The 11,757-nt window shown below is 33.1% G+C and overlaps 1 protein-coding gene across 1 annotated transcript; it reads right to left on the bottom strand.

Annotated features, from left to right (window-relative positions):
* Window positions 1–1,892: 1,892 nt before the first annotated feature.
* LOC140883173 (multiprotein-bridging factor 1b) lies at window positions 1,893–4,782 on the bottom strand. The gene is made up of 4 exons (XM_073289540.1): window positions 4,569–4,782; window positions 3,732–3,815; window positions 2,325–2,407; window positions 1,893–2,196 (listed from the first exon to the last, which is right to left on the bottom strand). Exons 1-4 carry the CDS (start codon window positions 4,699–4,701, stop codon window positions 2,077–2,079), a joined length of 420 nt encoding a protein of 139 aa, XP_073145641.1. The 5' UTR covers window positions 4,702–4,782; the 3' UTR covers window positions 1,893–2,076.
* Window positions 4,783–11,757: the final 6,975 nt, after the last annotated feature.

Raw genomic sequence — 11,757 nt, forward strand, 5'->3', positions numbered from 1 at the left:
GATGATTATCTTAAGTTTTAATAATTCTTGAACTTCTTTTTCAAATATTTTTATATCATCCATGTTACATCTTCTTGGTGCTTCACGGATTGTGATATTAGGGTTTTTGAGTTTTATTGAAGCAATGAATTGTTTTCTTTTCTTAATTTTGTCCTGAGGATTTTCAGAACATATATCATGAAATTTTCTCATGATTTTTTTTTCAGGATTAATCGTTAAAATATTTTCTATTTTTAGTTCTATTGGATTTGTATTTCGTTTATGAAAATTCTTTGTAAATCCTTCATTTCCTACGCGAAATGCTGTTCGTATTTTGGGAATGTAAATCATTGATGATCCTTTGTTTAAAGTTATGTAATCTTCAAATTGTGTAAAGGAAAGATATTCTCTTAAAAAGTTATTTCCTATTATAATGTCCATTCCTGATTCTATTTGATATATAATGGGTATTACAAATTTTGTTTCTTCTATTTCTATTTTTAATTTTTCTGCTACTGTATTAAGCATGATTATTGATCCATCTCCTATTCGAACTTTTAATCATTTATCATATTTCTTCCAATAATGATTTGAAAGTATATGCTTGCTTCCTAAACACATACTTGCTCCTGTATCAACATAAGCATGTATATGATATGGTTTATGTTCTTTGATTTTAATTTGAATTTTTATATATATACTATTTGGATTAGTTTTGTTTTTATTATCCATTCTCTCATAAGGGTAAAATTGGTATTTAGAAACAAAAATTTCTCTCTCCAGGGAGTTGAAAGTAAGTTTTATTTATGTAGAAATTTATAAATAAGTTATAAAGTGGTTTAGGGAGTGATTGTCAATTAACCTTTAAACAAACCCATCATACCGAGCACTATTATATATATGACTTGTTTTAGATAAAATCATTTTTTTAATTAATTTTACTTAACGCGTGCAAATATAAACTAGACTAGTAATTCATTCTCGCGCGCTTCGCGTGAATGAATAATTTATGTTATATTTAAAAATAAATTAATATTTTTTCTTATTTTAAATTGAAAAAATAAAAATTGAACGATGATTCGTATAAGTAGTAAATAATAAATTTATTAAAATATAAAATAATTAGTATTTGTTTTCTATCTATTAAAATTATCAAAGTGATTATTCGAAGAGTTCATGTATTATTTAAAAAATATATAGAATAGTATAGATAACCGAAGGAATCGAGGGATCGGCAGATAAAGATGTGTAATCTTTGTGGGATTACGTAGTGCTCTTATATGTACATTCAATATTGGTTTTTTTGTTAGTTTTTCTTTCACTAAAAAGAATAACTAAAGATAAAGAATCTGCTAAAGCCCGTGATCTTTGGATTAAGGTGATCCACTCTCTGATAAGAATCGTGTAAGCTGTTTCTTTGTCGTTTTCACGTTTTTATTATTTAAAATTTCACTCCATCTCGAAATGACGAGTCAAAATTGGCATTTTAGGCACAAATCTATCGTTATTTTGACTTTTGAGTCATTATTTTTGGTGGGTGTTATCTTCATGTTTTATTGCTAAAAAGAATTTGCGTTTATGGCCTCGGATACATGCCAGCCAATGAACAATGGCCCGACCAAACGGAGTGCTAGCACTCAGTTGCCCTTCCCATATTGAATACGAGTGATTGGAGTACATAAATCGGGGTTAAAGTACCCAAAATCTATTTGGTTCGCTTAAATAGGAAAAAAATAATAACAACACAAGCACAAAAAAGAAAGAAGTTTTATGATAAAGTAAATCAGTAGTTTGATATTATTTGACGGAATAGAGATCTCATTTTTTACCCACTTTTCAATTTTCAGTAACATAGGGGTGATTGTTACTATATTTAAATTTTATTTGCAGAGTGATTTGAAAAGATGCACAAATGACAGATTTGGACGATTTTATTGATTCAACAACATGCATAATATCCATGCTTCATGAGTACCCACACCAGGCTTAGGACAATATGAGTTGTTGGCAATCACTGTGGCCAAAATACGAGTTCATGGGCACCACTGTTAGGAATCAAGTCAACAACGAAAGCACGAAGATTCCCCATATTACTTTTTATTTCTTTCCTCTTAGTTTCGCACCAAGAGCCCTCTCAAGTTTAGAAATTATCTGCTGATTCGGGATTGCCTTCCCAGATTCATATTCCTGAATGATTTGGGGTTTCTCATTTATTAACTGCAGCAGAATGAGGCCGGTCATGAAAATTTCAGTTACCAGTTAGATGCTGAATGCAAACATGATAATGCATGTTTGTATATGATGTGTTAAGATGGGTGGAACTGGAAAGTCGAGAAATAACAAACCTGAGCAAGTTGAGACTGTGTCAGTTTCTTATCTATTCGAGCTTGCATGATAGCCTTTTTCAATTCGGTGGGAACCCTGTCATCTACGACAAGGTAAAAGTAGGAGAATATGAGCTTTGATGTTTATAACTCAAGCTGCATGGAATCATTCACTGATTATCACGACAAAGTAGATACTCAAACCACCATAATAATTAGAAGCATCATTCACTGGAATAAAGAAGAAACCGGATTTTTTTCCATTGTACCATCCACTTATGCAGGAAAACAGCAGTATTAACATGTCCAACACTAAAATTACTCAAAACAACGAAGCAATAAATAGAAAAAGGCTTTTGGCTTCCAATCAACAATTTAAGAGGGACACCGAGCGAATAATTAGAGTACAAACAAGGAGAAGGATTGCAGATTCTGTAACTGCTGGGTAGTTATCCAACTATGAAATGTTGCAGAGCAGAGACTGTATCACATTTGAGTTTCTAATTCTTTCCCACTTTCTGCTGTTCAAGTTCAGGTATATAAGATTTAGGTTCATTGCAAAAGCGGGAAATAAAGGTTGTACCAGCAAGATAAGAGGATGATGAAACGCTAAAAAATTGAAGAGGGCTCCAGTCACAGGTGACAGCAGCTTGATTTACAAACAAAAACAAAAGGCTGTAGAACAAGAGGATGCTTACATGTTTTGGAATTTGGGGGGATCCACTGATGTGCATAGTCAATGGTTTTCATTAATGTGGGCTATTCCGTGTTTACAAACTGGTGTGTGGCCTATACCATATGACTTGATAGGTGAGAGTTCACATAGGCAGTACTAGGGAGTAGGGATAGTTTGTCAGAAGAGTCGCATTTGACTTATAAATAATTTGCCATTCATTCATAGTATTCAGAATGGTACATATATTGTTTTCTATAAATCCTCTCTCTTATTTGCTTTCTCTCTTGAGCCTCCCAAGCTCGAATGCTGGAAATTAACCGAAAGATGATTCCTAAAGATTATGCACCACTGCATGGAAGAGGCGAGGGCATTAAAAAGGTAGGTTTAGAGCAATCTAAAACAATACAATCCATTTATCACCGTGATGCGAGAGAGGCACTGTTTAAGAGTTTTGTTAGTTTCATTTTAGGCTGAAGTAGAGTAGTTTCAAGTGAGGTTATGCCCATCCAATCATTCATCTTAAAAACAAGCAGAACCCAGAGAAGAAAAACAATTTCAGTAGTTAATATCAGGCCCAATGACTAGTATACATTACGTTTCACACCTTAGCTCGTATTGATGGGCAATGTTTCATATGCAAACAACATGAATGTTTGGAGTATCAAGAATGAAACTACAAAATTCATGAAGTGAACATAAAGATTGAACTAATTCAATAAGATGAAAACAAGAAGCAACTACGTTCAACTCACGAGACAAATTTTCTGTTTCCTCATCAAGCTTCCTAGTGTTCAACGAGGTGCCGCTTGAAGCAGCCTTGTTTGTTCCCGCAGTTGCTGTAGTTTAATATAGAGTTAGAATCAGAGAATAAAATGTCCAGGAAAAACAACACAAACACTAAGCGTAAGGGAAAATCAGACCCAATTTAAACCAAGGGCATGCTCGTACTTGGTTTCACATGTATAAAAGAAACTGTACTAAGTGAATAATCTAGACTTCGATAGAAAGCTGCATAAGATACAATGGGTATAACAGAAACATAATAAATCTCGAAGTAAGAAATAAAAATGGAAAGGAGGTTGCATACACAATAACTAAAACTCAATCAAGAACGAATTCCAATTTTGAACTAGAGTTGTAATTGTTTAAAAAATTAACATTCCGGTTGGCTTCAAGAACCACATGAAACACATGTCATGACTACAGGAAGGCTTACAGGACTGCCAGGGTAGCATAAGTGCATCGACTCGACCTGAGAAAAAAAATTATCCAACTTTTGTATTATTTTTTTCCCGGAACTAGAGGTAAGTCGTTCGATTGAATACTGTTTATAAAATTGGTCATGCAAATCTACTTCAGCACAGGTATGAATGAATTCACGATAACACTGAAAATTTGACAAACAAAATAAACCCTAAAATACAACTAATTTTACCCAATCAAATTAACACGACATGAGAAGTTATCATAGCATTCACATTTCATACCCTGAACCATATAAATTTACCCTGAGACAATAAATAAAAAAATAAAGGAGCATAAAGTAACGAATAAAATTTCAGTTCCATAACGAAATAACGAATACTCACACTTCTTGATGGTTTCTATTTCAGCTCCCGCCCGTCGGGCGGCGTTGACGGCTTTCTCATCCTTACGTGCGGCGGCGGTAGGCGCCTTCTTCCGGATCACCACTGGCTCCCAATCTTGAGAGATTCCGGCCATTATCGCGAGGGTATAACTTGATGAAAATTTTGTGTAGTTTTTCAGCTGGGTGGGTATATTTGGAGAAGTCACCTTATTGGCTGGTCATATTAATATATGGAGGAACAGGAAAGCCCAGTTTGGCTCGAGTATAATAAAAAATAAATAAAAACAAATAATAGTGCAAGGAATAATAATATGTTTTTGAGATTACATATTATCGAGAATGAAAATTAGTCAAAAATAAGTTACTTATGCGGCGATAAATAAATTAAACCAGTCCTAGAAATAGATTGAAAAAAAAAAAAGAACGGATGATTAAATGAATCCTTGAGTCTATTAATGTTTGTGCAAGTTCATGGGGCAAAAGAAGAATATTTTTGGTCGTTTTATTCAATGGAATGCACGAAAGTAAAAATAATATCGCTCTTTTTTGTTAATTACCGACCTGTGATGTAAAAGCTAAAAATCCTCCACCGATGGCGACCATCTCATCATATACATGTGTCAAGACGAGTTAGTTGATGGAGGGACTCATCTCGGTCCACTTTTTTGGCGAATGGTCAAATTGCTAATCCAGCTTATCTATTTTAATTGATAGGACAGTCCGGAGAACTTAGCCAATTTTATGTCCGATTTGGTGGTACAGACACATTGTAACCAACATAAGCAAGGCGACCATTCATTTTTCGTGGGTTTGAAATTGTAAACCAATACATATTTTTTATATGATAGGAGGAGCTTAACCAATTTAATGTCTAATTTGATGAATTGAGATGGGGGTGGGTCGACATGCCATCTTCGTGAATTGAGATATTAATATCCATTTATTTTATATAATGAGAAAAATCGGTCCAATAAACTTATCTCAATTTATCTATAATTTTATATATCGATTTATGTGGAAAAATTTTAAAGACAAGGAGACGACCGTTGTAATATGCCGACCTTCAATTTCTTGTTTCAAGTCAAATTCGAAAAGATTTTTACAAGAATAATGTTAGAGGTACAACCAATATATCGTACAACGATATTTACTACAATTATGTTGTGATATTTTGTTATTATCTCCTGAGATTTTGATATGACATCGTGATATTTTGCATTCAATTTATCTTGAGATTTGATAAATTAAAATTTTGTATTGAATTTTTTGTGGTGTAAAAATTGTTGTACAAATTTGGTTGTACATATAGCATTGCTCATTTTGAATTACAATATGACTGACATTTTTTTTTTCTTTTAATTATCGGTTGTCATTATTGTTTGCACGTCAAGTAATGAAAAGATATATGAGCCAAATTCGAGCAACATACCAAAAGGTCAACTTTCATGCTATACGTTCCTAATTCTCACGGAGAAAAATCTCATTATTATGCATGAAAGAAACTAGCGAAAGCCCATGAGTCGGTACTTGGTAGCTTTACTTGGGAGGCACGGGCGATTTACATTTAGCTAATTGAGATTCTAGAAGCTTCTAGATGTTTCATACACCATCAAATCATCTTCGAATTCATTCCGTGGCGGATCCACCCTAAAAGTCCACGTTGGAACCAAAAAAATGTACATATATATGTATATACATATGTATGTATATAATTTTTTTTACCTAAATTTTAAAAAATTTACCTACTACAATTACATGCTTAGATGTCGGATCCAAAAAACAACTTTTTTTTTTCTTTTAATTATTTTATACCTAAATTTTAGGCTCAAATTTTTACAAACTTCTTTATAATATTTTCTCCTCACAAGTCACAAACTTCGTACACTTTGATTAATAATTCTTTCAATTCATATTTCTTACTTTTTCACCTTTCATATTGTTTATAAAATCCAAAATTTAACCAAAATTTAAGTTCCATTTTTTTTTCATTGTTAGTCAATCATTTAATTATTTTAAAATTGTGTGTTGTTTTGCAATCGAGAATGTATTCTTGCATATTTTCGAATGTAGAGTTTATATTTTCTATCAAAAAAATTTTATTGCAAATTATGTGCGCTCTGTTCTTCATCATATTTTCGGTGTTTTAACATCAATTAACAGGCATTTTAACATCAATTAACATGTGCTACTGTAAAGACTTATGTTGACTTAAGATTAGTTGCGATCAACGGTCAAGATCAACTCTGAGATTAATTGGATTGATATGATGGACAAGATTAAAAGCCTGTGTTAGTTATGGTAGTTAAGGAGCTAAGTTCTATTAAGAGGCTTAAAAGGAGATTGGTCAAGATAGATTCGGATCATCTTTGTGATTTGAGGGTTTTCAATTCAAGATTACACAAGCTGCCATATCCTTTGAGTTAGAGATTTGTTCGAAGAGCCATTTCAAGAGCTGCAACTTCGAAGAGCTTTGTATACTATACTGATTTAGTGTATTGTTGAAAAGCGTATATCTCTAATTGTGTTTATCTTGTATCTTGGAGGTTGTATCGAATTGATTCAGAGTTGATTCTTAGTGGATTCATATGGGTAAAAACCCAGAACCTTGGATGTAGGATTTATATAATCCGAACCTAGTAATTCCTCTGTGTTCTTAGTGTTTTCGTTCTAATTCTTCATGTCTGGAATGTTGATTTTGTTTCGATTCTTTAGTGCGTGAATATCATATCTTTTGTGGATTGGTGTTTGTGTTTTTTGTGCTCTGATTTACAACAACTACGTACTGGTTACATGTAGATTATGTTCATACCTTAGAAAATATTATTTTTGATTGTCGATTAATCGGTGCTCTTTTTTTATTTATTAATTATAGTATATTGATGCCTACACTGAATAATATTCCTAACTCCGCCCCTGAATCCATTAATTTATTTTTATCATAAAATGAACTTCAAAATAGTACAATTTTTATGTCAAAAAGTAAAAAAATTATCACTCTCCACGCCATTGACTTTAAACCGAATGAAATCTAATCTCAAACTATGCTATATTTTATGCTGAAAATAGATATCTTATCTCAACTAATGGCCTCAATTCTTGCATATATTTTCTATATTATATGCAATTTGAGTAAAGAGATTATTGTATATACAATTACGAACCATAGTTTTGTAGAGAAAGAAAATTTTATCAATCCCGAAGCAATTAAGTACAATTTCTTGCAACAAAGAAAGAAACTCTGAATCTTTTCAAATTACAAGATTCAAACAAGAAGAAGGAAATTTAGCAAAGCTATGAGCAGCTATGATAGCTTGTCCGCACATGTGTTGAATTCTCAAAAACTTTTAGTAATACAACAGATGACCTTTAATACTGATAATCAATGAGAACTCTGGACCGAAAAACTCAATAGTTGTACTCATTGTTCGAATTGTGTGACAACGATTATGAGAAAAGCCACACATTGGAAATATCACAATGTTTACAAAGATTCAGTCCATGCAAAATGGTTGTTAATTCACCCCTAAACACCGAGCCTAGAATGTAGATCGTTGAGCCATGCCAACGACTGTTAGGATCGAAATACGTGTGTAGAGGGGGGGGGGGGGGGGGGAAGGGAAATACACTATTTTGAAATTTAGAGTTTCTTCGATCTGATTTGTGAAAATCAGACAAAAATTTTGTTGTTTAAAACTTTGATCTTCTCGAAAAATCTGAGGAACTCAGGAGGAAGAAATCTTCCTCGCAGATTGAATACTTGTGAAGCTAAGGCAGATAGAATAATGTAAGTGCAGTAAAAAAAGAGATAGGGTTGTTTCTGGATGTTCGGAGATGAATCCTCCTACGTCACCCCTTCTTCTGTTTCCAAAAGGATTCCACTAGAAGACTTTGATTCATACAAGGCTTTGTACAAGTCCAATCCAATCAATCTTTTGAAAGAAACTCCTAGCAATACTTTCTATTCGAAGCAGAACAAACTCTCTGCTTTGAGTTACGCAATGAAGCTACAGAATGTGCTTCGATGATTTGATCTGGATAGCTGTGAATAGCTTTGATCTGGATCAATTTCGTATAAGATTTCTTTGGAGTTGATCGATCTTGAAATATTCTCTAACTCAGAATGTCGAGACTTTTATTTGATTATATAGGTATCTGAGTTATGCTGAGTGAAGGCTTATCAATTTGAATGAACTTTGATTTGATAACTTGTGTTTTTCACTTTTGGTCTCGTGTTTGAATCTTTGAGGTGTTTGAGTATTTATAATCTTCAAAAGTAGCCGGTGGGCTGCCAACAGTTTCTGATGATGAGCCGCCAACAATCTCTGATAATGAGCCGCCAACATATCTTATTAAATAGCTCACAAATCTTGAATTTGATGGAGGCAGATCAACATTCAAAATACCATTAAATGATTTTGTCTTTTTTTTTCAACAACTTCAGCAACGGTTACTTAGAAGTAAGACTTTGATCTGGTTGATAGCTTACTTGATCTCTCTTGGATCGATCTGTATAATCTGTTGAAAGTCTTTTTGATTCATCCAAATATCGGACACTTGATCTGGTAGTTCATACTTCGATTGGTTTATCCGAATATCTGGCATTTGATCTGGCATAAGATTTGGTCCGTTTAAGATTTTGGACATTTGATGTAGCACCTAAAATCCAATCTATTAAATCACATGCATTAAATTAAATAAATATTAAGATTATTATTTTTAAGTTTAATCGATTTAAAATTCTTTGTCTTAATTATTTGTTAATGAAATATTTATTATTTATTTAAATGTTTTTATTGTACTAACTATTTAATTAATACTTTTAATTTCTTAAGTTTAATTGCCAAAATGATTTTTATTGTGCAACTTATTTGTTTTAAATATTTTAAAGGTTTAAGTTTGCCTAATTAAATGATTTTAATTATTTAGTTTATTCGTTTAAATGATCCTAACTGTCCCACTCATTTATTTAAAATGATTTAAGTTTATTGGATAGTTATTTAAATAATTTTAACTGTTAAGCTTATTTATTTAAATATTTTTGGATGGTCCAATTTATTTTTTTTAAATAACTTAAGTTTAGCGGTTAGTTATTTTAAATCATTTTAAATATCTAGCTTATTTATTTAAATGCTTTCAATTGTTCAAGTCGTTTTAAAGATTTTTATTCCGCTTGTGTATTTTATTTAAATGACTTTTAAACAATCATTTAGTTTATTTAAATTATTCTAATTGCTCAGTTTATTGTTTAAATATTTTATTTAACATTGTGACATCAAAACAACTAAAGTATTGATTTTAATTTCTAAGTTAGTGTTTAAATTCCCTCAAATATTTATTTATTTTTGTGACGCCTAATTCTGTAAATTAAATTTCATGCGTAAATTAGTTTTAATGTTTAAACTTCTAAAATTCATGGTAATTTAAATGATTTAAATCTCCTTAAAATTTATTTGTATGATATTAAAAATTTAATTGCTTAAATTGCTTATATTGGTGACTTCCGGCTTCGGCGCACGGCAAAGGCAAGCACGGCGGAAAAATCCTTCATTTTAAACTTAGGTGACCTAAATCTCTTGAGAGGTGAGGAAAATAAAATAAAATCTTTATTTTAGATTTTTCATTCAAGAAAAATCGCGTAAGCGCATTTTCACGCGTAATTCTTTAAATTTTCCAATTTAGCCTTTTTGAACTCGGACAAGTGAAATTCCTAGCCGCCTCCCTCCTCCTCCTACACACATTTCCCAAGCCATTTCAACTTCTTCCTCAAGAAAGCTCACGGCCGGCCACCTCCTTCATTCCTACCGCCGACCATCACTTTTCCGCCGCCCTGCCGCCGTGAAGACACCTTGGAGGAGGCCTTTGGAGGCTGCCTCAGCTGCTAGTCGTGGAGTTAAGAAGATCCAGCCGTCCCCTTCCTTTGCATTCTTGAAGTGGTTTAGGCAAGAATTTCTTTGTTCCATTTTTTTTAAACCCAAGCATAGTCTATATTTTTTTGGTTATCTTGTTCCTTGACATTTTGACAAATAATTTTAATTATTTGGTGTGTATGGCTTCGGTTTTAGCAAGGGGTGGGGCATGGGGTGATCCTTTTTGTATAAATGTATTTCCTAGCTTACATATTGGAGTTTTGTGGTGATTTCTTGCTTCTAAATGTAAAGTTTCATGGCTTGAACAAAAATTCAGAAGTGCCCTGTTGTGTTCGGCCATTGTGAATGTGTATTTTATTGATTATAAGTTGTACATGGTGTTAGCCAAGTTATTTGATGCTTATTCATTGAAATGATATAAATTGTATTGAGTTTGTGGTGTTTGAATTGAAGTTTTTGAGGATATGGATGAAAGGAGTGGAGGGGCTGCCCATGGGGTGTTCATGGGTTTTAAACATGTGTTTTGAATGAGGTTTGGGTGCATGATAGGGGCTGGTCCTATAGTATTTTGGTTGAGGTGTTGGATTGAAGTGTTTGAGGGCGCCGGGTAGTCGTATGAGGTAAAACACTGAAATTGAGCTAGCACCGGGCAAGATACTAGCCCAAGGACTCTAGCTGGTCATATTGGGGTATTTATAAGATGCTTGTATGGGCTTTTGAGGTTCTAGGACGTGAGGGTTGAGTTTGGGAAGTCCTAGCTTAAAGTGTATCAAAACATAATTTTTAGCCTATGTGATAGCCTCTAAGATTCCGGTTCTGATGGATTCATTAGCAAAACCTGGACAAGGGCTACCTCTTATCTTCTTAATTTATGTGATTTTAGGATCGCGTCGGTGTAAATTGGGCCTATTTCGGATAAGAATCGAATAGGTTATGTGCGTTTTAAGTTGGGGCGACGTGAGCAGATTTTTCTATTTTCTATGGGCTGTCCGGGAGTCTAAGTTGTTGAGTTTGTTTGGGCCATTATAAAATGTGAATACTGGACATAGGAGTATTTTAAGGTATGTTTGAAGTGCCGGTTCGAACGAAAAACCTTTTGGATTTAAATAGGATGAGTTTTGGATTTTATGGGTTAACCGCTTGAGTTGGGCCTTGTGAGCATAAACTTAAGTAAAAGGAGAAAAGCTTATAAGCCAAGGGTGCTCCCCTACACTCCAATCATCCATAAAAATTTATGTCATGCTATCTTTTGAGTTTATGTTGTTTAAATTATTCAACGCCCATTTATTCGTGTGTGTGACTTCAAAGTTAATTAAAGATGTA

This window comes from Henckelia pumila, chromosome 2 (genome assembly GCF_033568475.1).
Source record: "Henckelia pumila isolate YLH828 chromosome 2, ASM3356847v2, whole genome shotgun sequence".
Taxonomy (NCBI): Eukaryota; Viridiplantae; Streptophyta; class Magnoliopsida; order Lamiales; family Gesneriaceae; genus Henckelia; species Henckelia pumila.